The 26,195-nt window shown below is 34.8% G+C and overlaps 1 protein-coding gene across 2 annotated transcripts in view; it reads right to left on the bottom strand.

Moving 5' to 3' along the window:
• Window positions 1-640: 640 nt before the first annotated feature.
• The window catches only part of LOC128871987 (sodium-independent sulfate anion transporter), a 47,025-nt gene continuing 21,470 nt past the window's right edge, over window positions 641-26,195 (bottom strand). The window contains exons 1-6 of one of the 2 annotated variants that reach the window (XM_054114222.1): window positions 10,759-10,970; window positions 10,203-10,623; window positions 3,272-4,049; window positions 2,901-3,203; window positions 2,688-2,833; window positions 641-2,620 (exon numbers count right to left, since the gene is read on the bottom strand). In XM_054114222.1, coding sequence (XP_053970197.1) covers window positions 2,279-2,620; window positions 2,688-2,833; window positions 2,901-3,203; window positions 3,272-4,049; window positions 10,203-10,565 — 1,932 coding nt within the window. In that variant the 5' untranslated portion in view covers window positions 10,566-10,623; window positions 10,759-10,970 and the 3' untranslated portion in view covers window positions 641-2,278. Of the gene's footprint in view, window positions 2,621-2,687; window positions 2,834-2,900; window positions 3,204-3,271; window positions 4,050-10,202; window positions 10,624-10,758; window positions 10,971-26,195 lie in introns of those variants that run through there. The other variant, XM_054114223.1, reaches the window with a different exon arrangement.

The following is a 26,195-nucleotide window of genomic DNA, read 5'->3' as shown; positions in this document are numbered from 1 at the left end:
ACATCTGCAAGGCTACATAACCTCAAATATGGGCAAAAATGGGGTTTTTTGCACTTTTAGGTTAGGATATCTCGAAAACCAGAGCTGATAGAGCAATTCTGAGGCCAGATTTGGATTCAGCGCATCATAAACCTTCGGAAATATATAGTCTGGTTTCTGGGTCTGAATGTTGGTTAAATTTTGTCGGCCTAGTTCCATTAAACACGAAAGATACGATTATCGTAAAAACTCAAACTAATAAATTAATTTTAGTTATCAATCCGAATTTTGCATGGACAGAGAAGCAGATATTAGTTTAAATTATTTCGGATACTTTTCCTTGTAGACTAGTGTTATTGTAATCATAGACTTAAGTAAAATGAAAATGAAATGAAATATAGAGGATGTGGAATCGAATTTATCCACTAGGGCGTTGATAGTTCAGACAGATGCAACATATTGTTATAATCCCGTCAGAGTTTTTGTATAATTTTTTATTAATTTCGGAATGTTGTCCGTTCGTGAACTTCACCATGAACCAAAAAAGTTACGGTTGCAGTGCCATGTCCTATTGTGTCAGGCTTAAAAAAAGTACAACATTAATTTCAAGACCGCCTAACTTCTCAGTGACAATTCATAAACAGGTGTTCTTTATATTGTATTATATTTTATTGTTCTTTGTTCTTAAAATTAATCGTCTATATGTTGAAGCGACAAACTTAACAATTGTATATAAAACTATACAAATTGACAACTACTTATATTTATTTTTTTATGCACATAACTCCGATCAGATCTGGGAATGCATTAGTTAATATTTACAATAAGTTTTTAGGCAAAAAAGGCGGCCATAGGAGTTCGAGAATGTGTGTGAATATTTTGTTTTTATAAATAGATGCATATATGCATATATTGTTTATATATGTAAGTACATTTTTAATTACAATTAGGTGTTTTACACATTGTATTTGATGAAGGCACCGGCAGCAACCCGCATAATAAATTTTAAAAGTGAAAAAAATGTTAGTTTAGCAAATTGTTTTCTTACAGTTATTGGATAAGAAATACGTATTTGTTCCATTAGTAATGTTTTTATAATTTTATGTTTTTTTCGTTTATCATAATTATTTAAAGGTGTTACATTCCCAGCTGGAATATAGGAATCTAAAACCAGCAAAACTCCTTGTTTATTTAATAATTTACATAAGCTCTTTTTTGACATTAAAAATATTTGGACAATAGTTCGCAAGGTTATTAATGTGCAACGAAACTCTTAAGAATATCGTAAACAATATTATTTGGGAGGCCGCGCGTAACAGAAAATATTTCTTAGCCAATAAGCAAAGCTTCAGGCAAAAGCTTTGCAAATAACTTGACTTGCTTTCGCTTTCAAATCGTATTTTTCCCACTCCGCCAACACCTTTGTGCAGTCAAAGCATCTTGCTTTTTAATTGTGAAATTAGAGTTCATAAATATAAGAGTTCATAGTTATAATTTCCTTAAAATACTAAAAAACGCAGTGTGCTGTTTTATGAGTGCATGTATGCACAAGGTGGCGCAAAATTAATCACTCTTTTGGAAGATTTATAATTTGCGCAAATGGCGTCGTACGCCAAACTGAGATAAAATGAAGATTACCATCGCTCAAAATAATTTTTTTACTTAGTAAATAGATCTTCAATTCAATGAAATTCAATTGGATGATTAATTTTGCGCCATCTTTTATGTTCATTTATACGACGATTATGAGTAGCTTTTTCTTTGCTGCCTCTGCGGCAACCACATCTATCGCATATACATGTGTTTGTGTATGTATGCGTGGTTTAGTTGGAATTGGCCGAGAAATGGTTTAATCAAAAATATATACATACGTATGTGTGTTTGTATATATTACAAAAGAGGTTAAAGGCCTAATATTCGTTTAAATGCCGTCATAAAAGAAAATATGTTTACGAAAAAAAAAATATTTGCTTTGGAATAAAGTAATATAAATATTTCGGAATTATCACTGAACAAAGAAATATCGAAGTAGTAGCGAGTAAATAATAATTTAAACTGCACTACAAATAAGTCAAGGCGCCAATGTCTGGGGAAATATTTTGATATGCAAAAATTTAGCTATTACTATATATCACAAAATCCATTTAACAGCAGACGATATGGTTGTATTAAGTAACCGATTTATAAGAGTGTACGGGTATCAAACATACTTTCGCCACTTAACACTTTAGTACTCGATTTTCTGCTTCAGTGGTTGTTAGTTAATAATTAATTTGTTACACAAACAACATCTACAATGTTACTGCCTTGTTTCATTTTCTTTGCCAGATAACTCCATTTCCAAATGCTCAGCGTCGTAGATAACGATCAGCTTATTGTTGAGGCCCTCAAATACCTGCGCGACACGTTGCTGCAGATTGTAGAAGTAGAGCTTCTGATTGCGCGCTTCGAAGTCATTAATTAGCTGTGAGACCACTTTGGCGGCGGTGAAGTCCGCACCATATATATAGGTGCAATCAATGACCACGGGTAGCGTCGATTTGCGACCTTGTTTGTTAATCACATTTCGCATAAACTCAACCGATGGGAAGATCAGACAGCGATCGGGAGTGAGCATGAGATATTTGATGTCATTCGAAGTCTGAAATGAGAAATGTCACCAATTAGGTTATTTTCGAAGAAAAAAAAAATTTTTTTAATTTACTTACCGTTGCAATTTCAATGCGCAGTTTTGGACGCGCCGCACTGTATAGAATAAAGAGGATATTGATGGCAATGCCAACGAGTATGCCGATCTGTAGGGGCAACAATAAGCATGCCACAAAGGCGCTGAGACCGGGAATGAGATCAGTTTCTATGGGGATAAAATGTAAGTTGTTTGGTGAGCAAAATATTATTCAATAGCAAAATTGACTACTCACTTTTACTTCTCCACATCGGTTTGATGACGCGGTATTGCACCATGAAGATGACTGCTGCCAATATTATAGCGGCCAGTGCGGATTTTGGAATATATTGGAAAGCAGGTGTAAGCCAGAGCAAAGAAAATATGACAATGATACCAGTGTAAAGATTCGATAGCTGTGTTCTAACTCCACTAGCATTCAATACGGCGCCACGTGCGATCGGTCCATTGCCACGGAAGCCTTGGGCAAAGGAATTGCCTATGTTGCAAAGACCAATGGCAATAAGTTCTTGATTTGCATCAACGGGTTTACCATCAGCTGTTGAATATAACATAAATCCGTTAATATTATTGCTCTCTTTGAGGCTGTGCCACTTTTCAACTCACCAAATGCTTGCACCAAGGCGGTATTCTCCAACAATGAAATCAACGGCACTACTATGAGACCCGCACCCAAGCTGCTCACCATCTGTATGAAATTTTCGTGTTTCTCAATAACTTCGCCGCTGGTTGTGTCGGTGTAGGTGGTCATAGAGAATGGTGGTACTTTGAATTCCGGCAAACCTTTTGGCACATAACCGACCATTTTGAAAATATCTTTGCCTGAGCTACGCAACGTGTAACCCAAAATAGTAACCAATATCACAAGTACAGCGTTACGTGATGTACCAATCAACCAAATAGTCTTCTCAATCACGCTTTGCCAACACTTTTTGCCTTCCTTAGGACCGATTTTCACCATAGTCATAGAGCGCATGGCCAACAGCAGAAAGACGCAACCAACGCCCAAAGCCGTATCATTCCAGCTAATGTTTTGAATATCGTTTACTATTGAAATCCACATTTCGACAAAGGTATCGCCATCTGTGCTCACAACCAGTATATCCTTGAGTTGTGAGGTGAAAATGATGAGCGACACAGCGCTAGTGAAACCCGCACTAACTGGGCCAGACACAAAGTCTATGAGGAAGCCTAGCTGGAATATGCCCATGAGCACTTCAATGATGCCAGTGAGAAACGTAAGTAATATAGTTTTCTCCAAGCTACCCCTTGCAGTTTGAAATACGAGCAGTGCGGCAATGGCGGTAGGGCCGACAGGTACATCTTTGCTGGAGCCAAAAAGTACATAAATGAAGCAACCGAAGAAGCAGCCGTAGAGACCATACTGAAGAGAAAAAAGAAAAAATGTATTTGATTATGATTTTTGTAATTCGCGATTATTAAATTTTAAGCTAAATAACTATAGAGCTAGGGCTTATTGACACATTTTGACCATTTTTTTTATTCTTTTTTTAATGTTATTAAACTTATATTGAAAATATAGTCCATTCCCTTAAAAAACGCGAATAAGTCTAAGTGCCAAATTTTTTGCAAAATTAAGAAAAATTCAAAAAAATTTCATCAAGATTTCATAATTTTTAATCAGTCTTTGGAAAGATGTGGAGTAACTGATTGAATTTTGGTATAATAAAGCTACAAGTTTCAAATACCACAAAGCGCCAGGCTGTTTTTTTTCTAGTAACCCGGTGCTTTTTTACCATATACAGAAAGATCTAAAGTTTTTTTTTAAGTTTTAAAATTGGTTTTATACGGGATTTATGAGGCAAATAAACTGTCACAAATTGTCAATAAGACCCTGTAACGAAGTGTATACACGTAACAAAAAATATTATAGCGCAGCTGAAAAAGAAAACGTATTAAACTATTTGCTAAACCAAATGGGATAAATTCGTGATATTAATAATAATATTTACTCAGGAACTATTTGTACTAAAATTCGACCTTCATTAGATTTAGAAATTATACATATGTATGTGCACACATATATATATGTAAATCCAAATTTTACCTATGAAAGTAACTCAACTCTGTCACTCTTATAATAAACTTTTCTTATCTTTTTGGTATACTCTCAGACTTCTAAAGTAACAAATATATATGGATGATTATCGATGTATGTGTGTATCTGCTGGAGTCATATGTTTACAAATTTACTATCAGTTGGTCCATGGCCCAAATCTCTCCTTCGCCATAAGATTTAATGGCATATGAGTACTATGACTGTGTTGTACATAAATATTCAATTAATGAGCCGTTAAGTCTGCATCAGAAACTTAAATAGGCTTAGGTAGTTGGTAATATTGCAACTCTTCCCATTCTGACAGGAGGTTGATTTATTCTTAAGGGCAGAAATTATAATTTTCTATTTATTTACTTTCAAAAAGTCAATGAATATTTATTTGAAGTAAGCATCTTCCCGAAAGGTTGGGAGCTCTCCAGCGATCTCTAGAATTAGAGTTAGGCTTTTGGGGTGCGATGGACTGAGTATGGATATATTTCATACTCCTCAGTATCTCTTAATATTTGTCAATGAATGTTCAAATCAATTTTTCCGTCTTACCATCCATACTGTATCTATCTTGTCTCCCAATTCCTTCCACTGTAGTCTATTCGGGTGCAGTATAATGGTTTAGCTGACTGATTGCTTGGACTTGTCTGACCCTCCTCGAATCTAATATAATCTAATCTAAAGTATACCAAGCACTATTGTATAAGTATTACATTCTCCAATTTCTTTGCTTTCAAAAGCGATTGCGTTCGAATTCTTATACAGGATTGAGATCGGTAAGCTTAAGTCAACGAGTGCATTTTGAACTCTTCTGAGCGCGGTAAAGGAGCATTCCAATTTTTAATACAGTTCAATAAATTGTTTTATCCGAGTACAAGTGTGTATGAGGTACTATGCTACAATATTATGAAATACACAACTGGTAATATCTCAATACTTCAATATTAATTTGCATTTTATGAATGAACGTTGAAAATTTTAATTTCTTTTTAAATTTATTATAAATACATATTTTTTTCAACTTGAAACAATTAAATTCGTACTTAGTCGATTGAGTTACTTAACAACAGCGACAATAATAATTCAGTACATCAAATATGTGAGTCGAATTTTACGTATTCGAACAACGCAAACTCAAAACGAAAGAGTTGATGTAAACAAAGGAAATGAAAAGATAATTTGAATATTCTTTTGGTAACCAAATTCAACTAATTATATTTATATACAATCGCAATACTTATTTTTGTGATTATTTGGATTGCAGGAAAAATAATATCACATAATGAGATTACCTTTCATGACATCCAGACGTTTATTTTTAATTACTGACTCAGCAGGATTCAATAATGAACACTTTAAGGTGTGTTACTAACAGGTGAACAAACAAAAAGACACATAAAATATTTACACTGAGTTCAACTTAATTGCTGGAAGTGTATTTTAATATTTATTTTGTAATCCACTTGTATGACGTAAACTTTGTGAGGTATCAGATGGACTAAATTAATTTGCCTTCCTCTAAATATACGAATGGATGGACATTTATGCTTACTTTAACTAGTTACGCAGACCGAAAAAATTGGTCAATTTTTATTTGAGTAGATCTTTTCTTTAAGATATTTCAAATAAAAACAGAAATATTTATTTTGAGGAAGAGACTTTTGAAACCTAAGCGCTAAACAGGTATTTTATTGAAGGAAACTTTTTGCAAATCCTGGGGAATAATTCTTACATGCGTCAATACTTATGAATACCTTATATACTGGTATATACATACATATTTGTATATAGCTTATGAATGAGTATGAACGAAAATAATCAACCACATACTCAGCATTAATTGCAAATAAGGCTACATACATATTTGGTTAATTACTCGTATGGGTTAATTTCCGCTCCCTTTGAGACCAAACAGGAACATTATTGAATCAATTAACCCAATAAGGAATAACACTCCGGTTTTCCATCTGATCTGAGGTGTTTACCAAACAAGAAATATTGTTTTAAATTATTATTATACAGTCAGCCTAGAAGAACATCTCTTTGATGTACGCATTTGAAACTCGATAATGACACAACTTTTGACACAACTTAAGTGATTTTAAGGGGCTTTGCTTTGACGCCAATAAATTCTAATATAACATAGAAAAATCTAGTATTTTATTGAAATATTATTCACATGATGACTAAAGCTATGACTGTAACCACTGTTCTAACCGCAAAAAATGGGATGCCTGTAGAGGGCGGTTTCGCCGTATTTCAGGTATGGGGAATCGAACTGCATCACGAGTATGTAAGTAATCTGTAAGCCTACATAACTTTTGACGACATATCAAACTAGAATAAATAAGTCTTGGACACTTTTAAGTGGAAAATCAACCACAACAGTAGTGTTCGACGTGTAAAATTAGCCGAAAAAGCTTTAAGCTTTCAAAGCTGACTTTTCTGGCCAGATTTTTTCGACCTTGGAACATATTTCTATATTGAGGTTCCAGGTAGTTTCTTTCAACTATGGATTTCTATTGAGAAAATACCAGGCCCGGGTGCTCCATCGAAGGTTTTAAAAATAGCGTCCACCTGAGGGTTAAGCAACGGTTTACTTATTATGCATAATTCATGTATTTAGTCATGTTCCTTATAGGCAACATTTAAAGAAAAAAAGTCTGAAGGCGTGCAAAAAACTTAAAACGCTAGTAATATTGTTCATAACCGAAACATGTTGCACTCTCCGGTCTTCCCGTTGAAAAATTCAAAAAAAAAAATTCATGGTGTTATTGATTAAATATTTGAAGAAAAGCAAGCAATTCAATGGTTAACAAAAGAAGTGCCAAGTCGAAAAATTAAAAAAAAAAAATAAGCAACCAATTCTTCCAAAAAATTTGCTTGCTCATATTTGCTCGTGACTTGGAAAGTTTGCCAAATCGAAGGTTGAAAGCCGAATTCTGAAATATTTGCTTTAGGGGTTTTTTTAGCGTTTAAATGTGTATTATGAACTCAGGTTTCTATGAAATTTTGCAATTTGTAAAAAGATGAGGTGAGATCATATGTGTGCATAAAAAATTCAAACTATCATAGATGAAGAGCGTTCAGTTTACTTATAGGTATGTATTAATATAAACAAATTTAGATGTACAGGGTTGGATTGAAAAGTAATGAACCTTCCCGCGCGGAGCGTCTGCCCCGCAATCAACCGAATCGGCTAGTGGGGGAAAATGATCGTTGGACCTTCCCCTTCCACTAGACACTGGTCTCAGTTCGCTGGCAACAGTGGTGCAGTCAACATCGCTCCGCGCGTGAAAGCTGTTTTAAAAGTGTGTTAGGATTTTGCAGTGGCGAAAATGCAGCGATCGTTGGAGCAACGTTACTCGATCAAATTTTGCGTAAAGCTAAACAAAACGAGTACCGAAACCATTGGGCTACTCAAGGAGGCTTACGGGGACCAATCTCTGTCCAGTGCCCAGGTAAAACGGTGGCACAAGTCGTTCAAGGAAGGCCGGGAGGACGTCGAAGACGAACAGCGACCTGCAAGGCCTTCGACGAAGCAAACGACCGCCTTCCTCTGCACCTCTGCTTTGGCCAAGATGGAGGTGCCGGTGCTTCCCCACCCTCCCTACAGCCCAGACCTGTCCCCTCCGGACTTCTTCTTGTTCCCGCGCCTGAAAAGAAAGTTGAAGGGGAGGCGTTTCGGCTCCATCGAGGCGATCCAAAAAGCTGTGACTGCCGAAATGAACGCGATTCCGGCGGATGAGTTGAAAAAATGTTTCCTGCAGTGGAAGGACCGCTACCAGCGGTGTATTGACGCTCAGGGCTCCTATTTTGAGGAAAATTAGTTGTACAAGCCAAAAGGTTTAATAAAACTGCTTAAAAAAAAATAAGGTTCATTACTTTTCAATCAAACCCTGTATGTACATGTAAATGTTATATTGTTAGGTAAATCTAAAGTAACAAATTATTAGCTTTGAAGCTAAAAACTCCTTAATTTAGCTAATTAACTAGCTTACATTTACATGCATACATCGCATTTATAGATATTTATACGACACAGCATTGATAAATTCGTGAAAATTTATTACCAGGAAATTAACCATAAAGGAATCGAATATATAAAAATTTTCATGAGCAAATCTTTGAACGCTTGATTCCTTTTCTAAAGGAAGAAGTCATGGATTTGCACCAGTTAACTGATGCAAAACCTATATCAGTTTCATAATAATTATTATTAATGGTGTATTATGCACTGTGACATCTGATGTTGTATATTGTGCATGACTGCTTCTGATGAATTTGTGTACCTTTTCAGGCTTTTTGTCCAATATTACTAATGGATTTAAAGTCGCCATACTTAGGTGTACGAATCTTCGTCTTGCAAGAGGTGCACATTTGTAGATAATGTACTCTGGAATTTCATGATCCATCCCTCAAAAAACAATCGTTTATTTTGATAGAAAATATGGAACGAGATGTAGACTTCCTAGATATGAGCCGTGCACAAGATTCTTTCATATATACTATAGTTAGCACGTAAAACCCCTCTGCCGCCTAATCTATCGTAGAGCGTTTCCAAACAGCCATGGATGGTTCAACAGGCTACAGTAATTAATTTTAGTTCGCTTTAGTTAATTTGTTTTATTTAAACCTTACTACGAATTTTAAAGGGCATACCAACGATCCTTTAAATACCGTCAAGAAAATTTAATAGACTTTAAAAGAGACCCAAAATGTATTTAATCGTCGCATTAAAGTTGGTTGTCATGGTAGAGTTTAGCTGAGAAATCAGCCCTTAATGGAGTATTCCAAATTACAAAAACTAACCAGAAGCATGCTAACACGGACTTATTTCATTGACCATTTCATGCAGTATTTTAACCAAGAAAAATACGCCAATTATATCTCTGCGGTTATGAAGATAGACAAATTTATATTGAGAAAGAAAGAATTATTTTCATATTGACCCTAATTTACAGTGATTATTATACTGCGAGTAGCTATGATTTCTACATTTCAATGTACCGACTCGTAACCTTAGACACTTTCCAAGAGTTTGCATGGGTATACGCAGTTCAATTTACTACAAAAACTCTCATTTAAGGAAAACATTTTTTGAATAAAATAATATTTCGCGTTTGGTTCCATCTCTTCCAAAGGAAATAGTGCGTAGTTTATTTTTCTTTTATTTTAGTTAGCTTGTAGCTAATATTGCCAGCAAAGAACTATTGCTCGCTTGAACGTAAAAATGTCTTCTACATTATATAGGCTAAATTTAGTACCTAAGATTGTAATATTTATCACAGACTGCATAAATAAAAAATAAAAAAGACAGTGATCATTGAACTCCTTAGATCAAGGTTTGCTGCATGCACTATCCACATAAGCATTGGTAAAAACCGAACTATAGTTCATAACTCTTCTTAACTTTTTATATCACTTATGCTATCACATTTTAACATACAAACATTTCATTACACTCACCTGTAGGTCAAGACCTGTTATGCCTGCATAAGCCAATCCCTGAGGTATCACAGTTAAACCGACGGTTATACCAGCCACCAAATCACCGACAAAATCCTGCCGATCATATTTGGGTAACCACTCTAGAATTGGCAACCGTTTGTAGAGCGTTTTTTTGCGAAAAACATTCGAAGCAGTGCGATTTAGCCAATCACCAGTTGTATTACAACAGCCGCGTTTATTTTTGGGATCATCATCCTGGATTATACAATCACTGCTGCCCGAATATAGACCATTTGGTGGTATATCTACGGATACTTCCAAGCCGTAATTGTCGTTGCCTTGACCACTGGGGTTCACCGTACTCAATCTGTCTGAAGTCATTTGTCGACTAGTGTGAATTTGGTGCGTTTATCAATTCACTAAGAATAATTTGTTTACACTGCAATTGAAGAGTTAAAAAGAAGAACAAACCACTTTATTTAGAATTACTTGAGTAGTATATTAACACGCGTGTCCTTATATTATTTAACCAGATATACAGATTATAAAAGCTTGTAAGTTTTGATTTACGTACACTAAAGCATGCAATACACCAAGTACGAGGAGGTATAATTTGTTATCACTTAAGTAGGCACGGGTATGTTTTGCGAGGATTACCGGCGTTAAACGTGTGTCACTAACTCAACGTCGAGTACGCGAATGCCACAATCTCAGGGCGTGTCAAGTGTAAAAACTACGGCGATCTTGCAGCTCTTTGAACGGTTGTATCAGTTCTGGAAATTGCGGAAATCCCGTATACACGAACTTGACACTCGGAATGCAGCGAAAACAACAGCAGCAGCAGCAGCTGAAATTAGTTCACGTCTGTCTGCAACTGCCTGTAACTGCGTTTTTAATAGGTGGTTTTTGTAACCGAAATCGACTCGTAAGTTGGTTTAGTCGCACGATCATTGTTCATTAACATCTCAAAGCCGAACCCTTTATGGTCAATGGCGGGCGCACAGCTGAATGTGTGTGCCTACAGTTCACCTGCTGAGTGAGGAGGCTTTATCGGCGAGCCGTAATTCGTTCATACATTCGTTCATCAATACTGATCACGACCGCGGAGCACAAAAAAGAAAGAAAAAAAGCAGAACGTGCGCGCACTTAACACTTGGAGGTAATTCACAAATGTACATATGTATATATATGCTACATACATACATAATTACAACTTACGAAATTACACTACCAACAAGTGAATATCAGCAATCACCACAACCCAGTGGGCGGAATTAAAAAGTAATCAAAATTAATTAAATATAGATTGACATTAGCAGCGTACTTTGATTAGCTTTCAGAGTTTAGAATCTAAATGCGCTTTCCCGCGAAATTAAATAATTTCAGTTGTACTTAAAAAGTGCTTATGAAAATTGAACCATTTATGGTTTCTTGTCTAGAGGACATTTTTTATATCCACATTCGTTAAGTGATCGTGTGAACTCTCCCACCGATCGACACTTGATCAAACTTGAATCACGACCTTGAAACGTAAGCAAGAAAAGCGTGCTGCACTTGTAAAGCCACTGCTATTGTCAGTCATTGTGGGAATTATGGGTGGCAACAGCAGCACGTGCCGCAATACCTTCAATCGGCTCAGCTACTGACTCAAACACAAAAACGAACAATTAAGCTTACTATAACGCGATTTTAATAACAACTCTGGGAAGACAGCAAAAACATGTCACTTCAGTTGGAATGTTTGCCATGTGATGCTGTAATTATGAAAATCACAACTGCCATTTCACATTCGCCCCAAACCCTCTGTACCGTAATATAAGTGTTCGTGTGATCAAAAATTTACCAGACTTGCATAAAAGCTTGTGACGCATTTAATCAGCTCCGGTTGTTGTTGCTACCTGTTATTGTCATACTTATAAGAAGAAAATCAATTATGCACAATAAGATCTTGTTACGTAAAATCACTGATACCACATATTACAAAAACAAGGTATTGCAATGCTGTTGCAGGTGTTTAAAAATAAGATGCGCCTGGCCGGAATTGAAGAAACTCGACGCTCGTTACAAAGCCCGCAAGTACGGCGTGTATTTAGAATGATTTCATTCAAAAGTTGCAATTGATTAAAAAGAAGAGTAAAAATATACTTTGTGTAGTAAACAACAACTCAGGATTCTCAGTATTTACAAACCAAGAACGCTGCCTTTATAATTAATTAGTTTTAAATGACTCAGTTTCAATGGAGCCAGTCGGTCAATCCCACCACCTTTCGCAGTTTTCGATTTTTTATGTTGAAGTAGTAAATGCAGATAATTTTAGAGTGACTGAATTTAAAAGGGGGAAAAAAAACAACGGGAAGTCAATCAAACAAACCGCAGCAGTTTCTGTAATTTACCTTTTTGTCTTGACGTGAAAATTTGCTTCTCTTTTTCAACACTTTACCACGAAAAGAGGGGGTATTTGAGGGGGAATTTGACCGCAGGAGGTGGACTTAAGTTGCTTGACCCATTACGATACAACTTAAATCAGAAGATCTTCAATCTACCCTTACGTTCCCCTAAAGCTATACAAATTACGTAAAAAGTTCGCTATGACTTAGTGACAGATATAGTAACTACAATTTCCACTTTATTTTTGCTTCTGTGTCTCAGCTAAAAGCCTTTCGAGGCAAGCTCAATCCCCTTGCCGAGTATATGCAGTAGCGAGTATGCTATTATATACCTTTCGCTGGGCATAGAGCGATCAAGATATTTTGCCCTCCATTCCTAGGTCCAATTCCATTACATAGAGCCCAATAATGATAGTATCGTGATGTCAGCACACAAAAAAAGCAAACAAAACGAAGAGGCAGAGCAAGCGAAGGGAAGTGGAAACTGTCAAACACAAGCACCTTTCTTTTTTTTATTTATTTGCAACTGTGGCTTAGGCAATGTCAAATTGTAATAAATAAATTAATTGCTTGATTAAAGAGTTTGTTGATGGCTGTCCGTGAAGTAATTCATGCGAATCACGCTCGAGCTCAAATTAAATGGGTTATCTTGCCGGCAGAATTCTACCTACATTCTTGCCACAGCGTCATCAGCAGGGAAAGCAAAAATCCGTTCGTGCGTTCGCAATTTAACACGCCGCACTTATTTATTATTATTTGTTTAATTTAAAAAAAGTTCAAAATCCCAATACCATTTACTTAATATTCATAAACAATTAACTTGTAAACAAAAAATTGTTTATTGTACTGACGTCACTGCATTGTCAAATTCGACAAGAACAAAGTAGTGTCTACATGAAGCGTGAATGTCGTGAATCATGCGTAATTTCGCCTTTCCGTAAAAGTCGATGCGGTTATTGTGGCGGCAGCTGGTTTGTCTATGTCGGCGTTTTGTATTCTAATAAGTGCTAATATTTAAATGTTTAAAACCACAGGTTTGACAGATAAATTGGTTTTAAGTGTCAAGGAAAGACAGATCAAGCATCTTTTGTGGCTCCTTCATAAGCTGAACTAATTGAATCCGTCGGTGCCAATTTTGGATTGATTGCAAAATAATACTAATTAGTATGCTTGCATTTTAGTAAGAGTAAAGGGTAAATTGATCCTTTTCCATACCATTCTGTTTGCGAAACGACATCCTGGAATGCGCCTGTAACCTGAAACCCGTGATGCTCATTCAGAACTTCCTAAGTTCAAAAGGATTGGTGTTGTACTGTTAAATTGGAAACATTTCATAGCAGCTTGGCTGCCAGCGAGAAAATTTCTTTTTGGTGGCCTGGCAGTCTTAGCTAAAGTTGTCTTGACTGAATTTCACTACCTTTGTTATTATTTAGCTTTGAGCCACCGTAGTCGAATCGATTTATACGTGACTACTTGTCGGTAGTGTGCGGCTTCGAAACCCATTATGGGCACGAAACACCAAAATTATAGAAAATAATTTTTCTAAGGCTCCTCGGCAGGCAATGGTAAATCTCCGAGTGTATTTCTGATATGAAAAAGTTCCTCAGAAAAAACCCATCTGCCATATGCAGGCGGCTTAAAACTGTAGGTCCCTCCATTTATGGAAAAATATCAAGATGCATGCCACAGATTGGAAGAAGAGTTCTGGGAAACACTATTGAAGAAGATTTATTAGAAGTATCTCTTATACTGTAGGGCTTACGTTACGAGGTATTTACAAGAGGAAAACTTCTAATCTAGAGAATCAACGTTACGGCAAATGTGCCCCTGGCCAATTCATTTTCATTTATATTTATTTAGATTCATATTATTATTCTTACCCTTATTAACCCTTATTACCCTTATTATTCGTACTAATATTCACAGTTAGATTCATATGTTTAATTTCATGTATTTCAACTTTAAAGAGTCTAAAAGTTGTTTAACTCTTGCAGTTTAGACAAAAATAAAACTTTGGAAAAATTTAGATAAACATTTCTCAATTTTAAACAACTTCTCGCATGCCTCAAAATGCTGAAAGCGCGAGCACCTAAGGGTCAAAAAGGCAGCCACTGAATTTATTTTAACCACTTCCTTGTTTTTCAGTTCCATCTGGCTGTAATTAATAATTAGAGCCAAAGCAATTGTGAGTAACTCGAATGTTCTAATGTCACAAAGCTAATTAGCAAAACAAAAAAAAGAAGTACTTATAAAAACAACCAATTAAGTAATACGAAATTAAGTATAACGAAAATTACTTCGATTTCACAATCATGCAAGTCATTAGGCGTGTATGTGCGCAAAAAGCGCAGCGCTGGTCAGAAAATGTATCGTCTGTGGCCTTTGTGCAAAATTTTAATGTTTACCATGGACGTTTATTGCATACTGTACTTTGTCCCGAAGAAGAGCAAAGGAATTGTGGCATTTACGTCACGTGACAACGAAATTCAAAATTAATGGCTTTAAGAAGACGAAAATAAAAACTGTAAGGCTTATTTAACCGCCGACCAGGTTTTATTAATCCACTTCACGAATATTTTAATGCAGAAATTTCCGTTTCAGTGCGATCCAAATCTTGGTGCAACGAACTCTCTTTTATTTTGGATAAAATGCACATTCGAAAACAAGAAAAAAGAAACAAACAAATTCGTGGCCAGTTTCTACTTATACTCGTACCTTTTATCGAGGCTTTCTCTTAAGAAATTCCACGAATTATATTAAAGATGCGCAAACGTGTAATTTTAGTACTTGTTGTAAAAAATTGATTTAAGCCGAGGTAGACGTTTTTCGGAAAAGACGATAAAGCCGCAATGAAAAGTTGAAAGCAAACTTTGTGGGGAAGCACACACATCGATTGGAGTTATAAATTTGGCTAGTGAATCAGTGGTTGATGATTCAGTAGTTCAAGATTTGACCTCATTTTGCATTAGTATGCAACTTTTAGAACTTTAGTGTGTGCGGCTTGAAAAATAATGTTGATTGCTTTCGAAATTCTTAATATTACAAGGTGGCACAAAATTAATCATCCTATCGGAAGATTTATAATTTTTGTAAATGGAAGATTTATAATTTCTGCAATCATATTTGACACTTGTGAACTAGACAGCTGAAGTACTTTAAACAAACAGACAAGTAATGGAATCCATAAAGATCGAAATAAAATTTTTTTTTATTTAGTAAAGTAAAGTAACGTTATTCAAAAACAAAATTGAATAATTATTTTTTTTTCTATTTCCATCCAGAAACATTTCTTTTGATCAATATTATATGTATTACTGCATTTCTTAATGATCATTATGTCGCATTGAAAAGTAACGAAGTGCAATCGAAGTACGGCAATTCGTACCTTAATATATTGTACGTAAATTAACAAAATTTAAGATTTGTATGTATGCGCAGAAAAAAAGTCAATGAAATGTTTTTGTTAACTGATCATTAAAGATTACGAGTAATGACTATATTTGTCAAACGAAGCTTTCTTTCTGAAACGCACTTTTACATTATCGTTGATCGATAAAAGTTCTCTTTTATTAAAACCGACACAATTAACACAGTGCTCGGATTTAAAAATTTTGTATTGAGTGAGGGTTCTGAAAGTTGTTCCCACTTAATTGAGGATTTCTAAATTCAATGACATCCCCCATTTTGTCAGATTTACTAAAGTTTTAGAGAAAACGGTATTTGAAAATGTTCTTACATTATACATTTTTAAATGAGAAAATGGTTTAAAACTTACTACTCTACAAGGTGGCGCAAAATTAATCACCAACAAAATTTATTTAAAAAAAAAGTTTTTAGTGATGGAAATCTTTATTTTGTTCTTTATGCACTCCATTGCTTATTTTTTTTGTATACTGCAACTGTCTAGTTCACAAGTGCCAAAGATGATATACGTACGATGCCATTTGAAAAAATTATAAATCTTCTTCCGGATCATTAAGGGTCATTAATTTAGCGTCATCTTGAGTATAATGATATATATATATATATATATATATATATATTTTAATATTTTTTTAGTTTTTATTTTAGTGGATTTTTAACAATTTAACTTGAATTTTAGCTTTTTTGTAAATAAATACCCCAGTTTTAAAGCTAAAATTTTGTAGGGGACTGTTTTTAATATAATCGCAGTCATTTCTGACAAGCATCAATATTTGATCACTTAAACATATAGCTTCCATAGACCCGATTGTTCAAATATGGGAATCTGAGCACATTTCTATTACCATTTTCTCGAAAATGGAAGTAAATCTGATAAAACAGAAGACACTATTGAATTTAGACCCCGTTTAAGTAAGGCCAGCTGTCCACACCTTTGCCCAAATTTTGAATTGCACCGTGCAATTAAAAAATTTTTACATTCAAAATAGTAAATTACTTAATTGGAATAAGTGGCTAATAGCGTTTTATTTTGTCAAAAAAAAAAAAATATTATTATTATTTAATTATTCATTTGCATGAATTGTAGTATTAAATAATTATGTTATAAGCAGGGCTCGGAAATATTAATTTAAGAACGTTCATGTTTATACATCTACGAATTTATTCAACAACGTGAACATTCCACCATTTTCTGTGTCGTTTACGTTCACGAATACGAACAAGAGGTTTGAAGAAATTACAAGAAGAAGTAATTGCAGTTTGTTGGAAAGTGAAAAAGTAGGTAAAAAATTGTGGTTGTCGTGCATTCGCGAATGAGAACTGGTGCGTTTGAGACAAGTTTGGCTCTTTTTGTTGGTTTCTTTAGAAATTTGGTTTTAGTTCCAGCTCCTTTAAAACATCCTTAAATTTGAAAGTTCACATTTAGTTTCAATAGTCTGGGCTTCATTTTAAACATTTTACAGTTTCAAGAAAATATTTAGACTTTTTCTTATTGTTCCGTTGGTAACGCAATTTACCACAAACGATAATTATTGGCAAGTAATTTAACAGACTATTACAAAAGTTGCATTTCTAATTGCACTGCGACAAAGTAATCTGAAAATGGAAAATTAAGCTGATTATATCATATTCAAGCACTTAATTGCTATTTCTTGCAAATAATATATCTTAAAATGCGACCACATCAAAGCAGCGATTTAAAGAGAAACACTGCTCAGCTAAACGATCCCGGCAACATTTTTATGAAGCCATTCAAATAAATTGCCGTAAATAATATTCCTATATTACTAAGTATGATCAACGAGTGAGTTACTGTCATAATAATAATGACTCTACCTCCTCTGAAGAAAAGGAATTCCTTCCGCAAAAATTTGATGCAGCACTTAAGCTCACTTAAGCTCACTATGGCAACTCCATAAGATTTGACACATCTCTTATCTTTCTTCTATTAATTGAAGAGTTCTCCGCACCAAAATGCTCTGAAATATATAAAAAGAACACCAGTTGTATGTATTGTATATTTTTCACTTTCAAACGAAATTTCACACAGGTTTTGGTAGCTACAAAGCACTTTCGTAACACTTCCTAAAATATGAAAACATATTGAAAAACGGAATCCAATGCGGTACCACTTCGCCGCCCCTTCGAGTTTTTCTTCCTATTTGTGAAGTGTGATAACAGTTTTATACCGCCTCCGAAAAGTGCAGGATTTAATAAAGAAATGCCGTCAAGATTTACCAGCAGAGTAGCACCCTATGTATCATGGTGTGACAATTATAAAAAACTTAATTTTATTTTATATTTTACTTATTTGCATTTTAATTGCTGTACGTATGCACTTTCTTTTTTTGGGGTCTTTTGAAAAAAAAATAATAATAATAGCCCAGGAATAATTCTTGAAAGTCCCATGTCCAGTCGACACACATTTATACATAAATAATTTAACTTTACGAGGTCTCCAGCGACTGTTGCAACAGCTACTTCTGATATTCATTGCCAGTAAGTGATTGCATTACCCACCAATATAGGTATGCATGTATGTATGTATGTATTATACTGCTATTTTTCATTACTTACATAAGCACGCACTATGGCACATACACTTATTTGTTTATTTACTTAATTTTGATCCAACTTCCTGCGCATGCTCCTCTCCATATGATGCTCACGTGCCATGTCAGACGGTCGCAGAGACAAATAATGGACAATAACAAAAGTTAAAACAACCATCAAAAGAATGGGCACAAAAGTTGTGATATCATCAAAAACAACAACAACAGTAAACAAACTATACGTAAATATCGAATACGGTCACGTGAAAGTCAAGTTTTTTGTAGCCGGACTCGCGTTAAACGATGAGGCAGCACCAAGCAAGAAAATCCATTCGCCCCGAATTGTGCCCTTATGGTAAATTTGTAAGCATGGGTACTCGTAGTTGCACCAATAAACTGGTTTTATATCATCACGAAACTGTCTTTCAACTAGCGAGAAATTCATGGAGAGTGCAGTGGCTGTAGACTAAGGCACGATTTTGTTTGTTGTGTGTATAGGAGTCTACAACTGCAGTGAGTAGACGGCCAAAAGCATTTGCTCTGCACCAAGTTGGGACAGTTCGATTTACTCGAGGGTATGAACTTGCGTTGAGTGGCTTGTGCGAAATAAAAAATTATTTGTTCGACATACTCGCACTAGCTGGATGTGTGCAAACGAAAGAAAGGGCAGCGCTCAACTGCATAGTATATGTGTAGGTATGTATGAATGCATATTTGTATGTATTATATAAATTTACATTACAATGACTTAAATTTACGTACACGCTTCTTACGAATACATAAATACACAAAAAGCGAATAAAATACGGAGAAAAAATTGCAGCAATGATGCGAATGCAGGTACGGACACATGGGAAGTCTCATTACAAGCGCCAATATTAAAATTTAAAAGCTCAAAGTTTATTGTAAAAGTTCATCAAATTTATTCCGTTATTAGCCTTTCTCAAAACTTCAATTAAAGAAATGCTAATTCTTGAGTTGACGAGGGGAAAATTTTAGCCATGGTATCTGCATATTGAGAGCTTGCGGAATTTCCTTCCTCAATCTTCCTAGTTTCGACTCAGAAAAACAGTAGACGTCTAGATGAAGGAAGATCAGAACTACATAAGCATAGTCAGATTTGTATTGAGTTTGTAAACTTGACCCTTGAAGAATTAAGAATTGATCTACCGACATGAAAATTGCGTTTCTTTCCTATTCCCATATTGGCCTTCTGGGACGTTATGGGCGAAACTTTTCGAGCCCTTGTACTAGGAAAATGCTTTATAATTCTCTGGCGAAGCTAAAGGTGGAGTACGACTCGGTAATTTCGAATCCAATTCATACTGTTTATTCCCAAAGGATAGAAAGAGTTCAACGCAGCTTTGTCGTTTTGCTCTGGACAAACAACATGGATTCCTACAATTATAATAATATTAAAATACGAGCAAGATCTGTGGGTGTTTTGCGCTTTGATCTTCTTTGATCTTCGTTGAAGTTCCATTCCCGGTAGTAGTCTCATTTGTATGTCTTTTTACTCCAGTAGTCGGATGATATGCTTACTGCTGCTTCTCTTTACTGCTCCAGTGAATGTGTCTATTCTTATGTACCAATCTGCATTTGTGGTTGTTCCTAGTATCTTAGATTGATTTCTCTGTACAATTTGTAGGTTTGATTTACTGGAAGTCCATATATCTCCAGTCCGTATGCCTATGCCGGTCGTATTACTGATTTATACGAGTATATTATTTGCTTATTAAATTAGCTGAGGCTTGATTATTTTCCTGGTAGCTATTAGAGTTGTCGGAATTGGTTTTTCATCTCATTCCTCTTTTTCAATATGTGCTATTTCCACCTATGTTTGCACTTGAAAGTACTTTTATGTCTTTTCCGTTAATTTGGATTGGATGTCTGGCAGATTTTCTCTTCGTGTGTATTACATGTTGTGTCTTGTCTTTATTCACATCGTCGCCCCATTTTTCAAACCAAAGTGTTGTAGCTAATAATATAGATTATCTTGCAGTATTTTTGCTGCTTCTTAGTTGTTATTAGCTGGCAGTTGCCTGCAAATGTAGCTATTAAATTTAAAATCAACTTTCCTCACCGGTGTTTATCTCCAACAATGTTTGTGGTATCACTGTCCAGATCTACTAGAGCAGATAAGCTTCAATACTCCCCAAAGGTTATTGTGTTTTCATTTTCCGTGGCATTTCAAAATTTTTAAATTAAATTATTTAAATTATGACCTTATTATTATGACTCTTAATCAAATTAATTGAATGTTTAATGGACTTGATCTTGATTTCGCCTTCCAAGATCTGTAATTTTATCTAAGCTGAAATCAAATTTACTTTTGAGTCTTATCTGTAAGTATTTTGTATTTGCAGTTTATAAGGTTTTGTAACAAAATTATCTACCATTCGGTGGCGACATAAAACTGTAGGTCCCTCTATTTGAAGAAAAACATCAAGATACACACCACAAATGGGAGGAGGATCTTTGCCAAACCACCAACAAAGGTGTAAACGCCAATTATTATTAATATTATCTGTTTAGTAATAAGTATTTCGAATAGTACTCAGCTCTTATTTCACGTGCAATACCTCTCAAAATTCATAAAAAAATTCACGCCATAAAATATGCGTGAAACTTCACAATAAAAAGCTGTGAACGCAACATGTTGCCCACGTGATGCTAGCAACATTTATTCGCCACAGCTTCAATTGCATTTGCTGTTTAAAATTTCGTGAGAAGTGGCAGTTTGTCGAATTTAAAAACTGTATTCAAATTAAAATTTACCGAAATTCTTTGCTTTAACAGTGAAATGCGTAAATAACTGAAGTACTAAAGCTCTAAAGAAAGAAGGTGGTTTTTATCACCTCAATCAACAACGCCACTACTTCTTAATTCTCTATGCAAGCATCTTCTTCCATTAACGACTTTTTTTATTCTAAATTTTCCTATTTCGGTTCTCCTTATTTTGATATGCTTATTTTAGTATTAACTCGTAACTGCTGTTGGTTATTCATGTGAAATAAAATTTTGTTGCCAGAGAACAGAAGTTAGCAGCTGTTTAAATGCCTCGTTTTTTGGGACAGTATAAAAATATAAGGACATATATGTAAGTATAAAAATATTTAATACATGAAAATAAGTGCCTTCTTCTAAGTGTAAGCAAATATAACTTTAACATAACTAATGGCGAGAGTGATAATGTAAAACAGAATTTTCGTAAAGTATTGAGAGGCAAAGAGCTTACCTAACTTAACAGAAATATCAGCTGCTTTGTGAGGAAATCAAACTAGAGAAATTAAAGATACGAGAAGATCAGCGAGAGAGGAAAATAGCAGTAAGAGAGTTAAAGTGGATGTTGCTTGTAGTGGGGGTATTGTCATGCAACTATTTGTTTATTTATTTATATCTATTCAACATAATAAGCTGTTCCCAAGACGAATAAGGAAAACAAAGAATTGGTATTCAGATATTGATGACTCAAATTTAGCGTGTAAAAGCTGAGGTGATCTTACTGATTTGGTATGATGTACAGTCTGTTTAATGGAAACTATTGAACTATTTGAAATAGAAACTATTTGAGTAATACGATTAGCTACAGTTTAATTAATTAGAGCTATATATACACATATATGTATTTAATTAGCTATAATGGCTTCACATCTTCCAGATATACTCCGTGTTCATTTCTACGCACGTTGTGGAGGTAATCAGCTCGAAATCAGCCAAATTTGGCCTGATAACTCTTTAACCATCCATAGTTGTTTGCCTTTGAGTTTTTGCTTAACTATTGATCAAACATTTTTAATAGGTTGGCATCAAACGACTGTGAAAGCCAATCCAACATTTCAATGCCATTTTGCCGTTTCCACTCTACACACCTTCGGCTTCGATGCTTGGAAATAATGAGAATAATGTTTTTTGGTAAATTTTATTCACTAAAACTGCACTCAAATTGGTGGGAAACACAAATACACGGTCAAATCCTTTTTCGAAGAAGGAGCCCTAAACATAAACTTTAACTGATAAAAGGTTAAAGCATTTTGCTTTTTTTGACATAAGTTTTAGTCTTACGGATAGGTTTTCTTCCAGAACTATGTTGCCTTTAAGTCTGAGGATTGAATAGTTATTTTTGGCCCGCTCTTCACACTCACATGGGCACATGTAAATTTGTAATCTTTATTTATGTTCTTTTGATAAAAGCGTACAACATGTCGCCGGAAATGTTGCTGCTTTGTAGCCATTTCACATTTGCCCCCCTTCGCTTCGTTGGGTGTGGCATTTTCAGAATTGAGCATAGAATTTTCTCGCCGGATTATACTTTTTAAGAATCGAACATGCAAAAAGTAGCGGACAATGAAAACGCAACATTTTTTGGGAGAAAACCTGTGTAGAAGTAGTGCAGATTTTTATTATAACCCGTTAAATAATAATAAAGAAAAATATGTATTATTCATTCAAAGAATAAAATTACATCACCTCACCGGCTCGCAAACGTCTGCTGCGACGGCAGTGCAATGCTCCAGACAACTACTTAGCGGAACAATTACACTTTACGTATGGGGATTTTTTCTGCTCAACCATTGTCCAAGGGGAGCGTACCTCAATTAGTGTTGGTAAACAAACAAATGTAGATATACGCAGGGATTGTGGCACTTTTCTGTTAAGATTTATATGAATGCATTTCATTTAAAAGAAATTATGATTATTAAAATGCAATTAGATATAATAATTATGTACACGTGCATACATTTCACTATGTAGTTATTTTTAAATATTAATTTGTATTATTAATTATTATTATGCATGTATGTATGTGCTAATTGCATCGCAGCCACTTGTGATCAATTGTAAAATCACTCACCTAATCGGATAAGTACCCGCACAATAGCATTCGCTTATTGTAAGACATTTTATTAGAATTTGTTCATGTGCATAAGTACTTATTTATATACATATACGTGCATACATACATACATGGCTAAGTACATTAAATTCTTGAAAAAGCTGGTCAGTTTTTTTGGCAAGAAAACTACTTCTTAGAAACACTTTGACAAAATTTTGTTGCGAGTAGTCTGCTCATTGATTATTCAATCAATCAGTTTATTGTTCGTGCAGGTTTTTACCAAACTAAAAATAAGTTTGGCTTAAAAAATTGCGCGTTTTGTTTTGCTGACGTATGAGTAGCCGGCTTCCGGGCTAACCCAGCCAATTGTTAAACATGAACTCTTTATGTATTGCAGGTAGTGGTTTAAGTGAGTAAGACCCCAGCAGGAAAATCGGGTACGCGTTTAGAGAAAGAACAGGTTTGAATTTTTCACCTCTTATACCAAACCTGTGGAAACTTAAGAAACAATACGTAACTGGGATGGGTGTAGAATAGGATTTCACCTAAATCATATTCAAGAAGGTATAAGTGATTTCGCTATTTCTCTCTTCTGAGCTGCGACGGAAATGTAAATGCCTAACTTTTTAAAATTTGTAATTAAAAATTTTCTATCTTAATTTCAAATTGTGAACTGCGCGATTGACGCGAACTTCAGTAGATAAATTTATTAAACGAAAACTATACATTACCGATTATGAAGAGAAAATCTCTCCTCTAATGCGTGAGTGAACTAAATTTCAAATGATGATCTGATAAAATCATACTTAGAATTCATTGTGAATATAAGAAAAATGAAACTGAATACAGATGTGCGAAAGTGCGTAATTTTATTGTGCGTTATTTAAAGTGAGTTTTAGTTTAATTAACATTCATACTTTTATCTAAATGAAGTGAACAGTTTTACAGCGCGAGCGTAAACCACAATTTGGAAACCACGTAGCATCATTCGCACACCATTTCGCAGCTATATATGAGTTAGACGCAAGGCTAAATGTAAGTGTGTTACTACTGGCTTATCAATTTTAATTAAACAAAAGCTCACTTCTTAATAACGCATAAACAAACCGTTGTCATGGTATAATCATTGGCTGTGTTGATTTACATGGCATATCAGTAATAAAGGGCTTTTCAATAAGGGCGGGTAGATGTTGAAATGGAATAAAATGGCGTATGCTGTGTAGCACATAGCGCCGTCCTACTGGAACCACATGTCGGCTAGGTCCATTGGAAGGGCCACCACGTCTACCGAAAAATGGGCGCAATGCGCGCCACGTTCGCGTTAATGAACACTTATTTTGATAATAAAGTTTTGTCATTTGAACGTGCTGTTCAATCGTGTAACATGCCATGATGATTTGGCAAAAACAACTGAATAATAAACAAAAGATTTGACAGATGTCACCAAAACAAAATGGCTGCCACAGGGCGCCAAAATCGACCCGCGTCAATTGAAAAACCCTCTACAAGCTAAACTTTGTTAAACATATCTCAAGTGACGTGGCAGCCAAATTTTTTTTTTTGCACTCAAAAAAATTTGTTTCATCATAGCTTTGATAGGAAACCTAGAAATCTATCATCCGTGGGTGTATAGTGTGTTGATATTTTCGTATATCGCCAAGCAATCTCAGTCTTTTCGTTAAAAACCGCTCTATTGATCTCGGTTATGTCAGCCAATCAGCTGGTTGCTTCTAAATCGTTGAGAACCGATTAGCGGTCCGCATTATTTACATCGTGTTTCCAGCATAAACGCACCCACAATAGATTTCCTGCAGGGCACACAAGCTGTGAATAGGTGCATATATATGTACGTATGTGATAACTGGAGTTTTTTGACATACATATTTAAAATACTTTCGGTTGACCAAAACAAAAAAGTTTACTTAAACTGTCTAGTCATGTGACTTGATGTATTTATCTATAAGTAATAATAGCTAGAAAAGGCATCCAATTTAAAATCTTCGCATCTTGGCCTCGTCGGACTTGACTCGCAGTGACTGGTACGTACTTGCACGCGTAGCTTAGCACTATCTTAGTCACTTATATTTGTATGTACGTAGAATATGTCTGTACGTATGGCTTTGCATATCTGTTCTTATTAATTTTACGCGCATTCCAGATATATTCATGCAGACATTGTACACGGGTATTCATCGTACATAGATTAGGGCGGAAGAATTTTGTTTTGCATCGTTGCTAGCAGATACGGATTCTACATAGGATTATAAGAAAAAATACCTATTAAAGTATAGCTCCAAAGTTTTGTGTCCCCCTAATTTAAAAAAAATATACACTTGGACTCACATAATTAGGATTGAAAGGATGACATCTTTTTACAATATTCGCAATATTTTTCATGCCAAATTTTCATATTTTTGATAAAAATATGGTTCATTGCATAACAAAATCCTTATAAATCAGAGTTTCAGACTTTGTAGTACAAAGTTTGTACAAAATTTACAAAAATTTAAGAAATTTCGAAAAATTATTATGAAAACTTAAAATTTTTTAATCAGGATTTCTAGAAAACTTCCCGTTATATATTAAAATTTTTAAACTGATTGCAGTTTTGGATAATAAATTCAATACGATGTTGCGAATTATATTCTACATAAAGCACATATTCGGTAGCATTTTATACGGAAGAAAATACGCAATAAAACTTGCAAAAAACAAAAATAACTAAATTTTAAAATTATTTCAAAAATTTGTTTTTAACATTTTTTTGAACCTAATTATTTTTTAAATTAACAACATATTTATAATTTTCCTA

This window comes from Anastrepha ludens, chromosome 2 (assembly GCF_028408465.1).
Source record: "Anastrepha ludens isolate Willacy chromosome 2, idAnaLude1.1, whole genome shotgun sequence".
NCBI classification, from domain to species: domain Eukaryota; kingdom Metazoa; phylum Arthropoda; class Insecta; order Diptera; family Tephritidae; genus Anastrepha; species Anastrepha ludens.
This window is presented reverse-complemented; position numbering and strand designations above follow the sequence as displayed.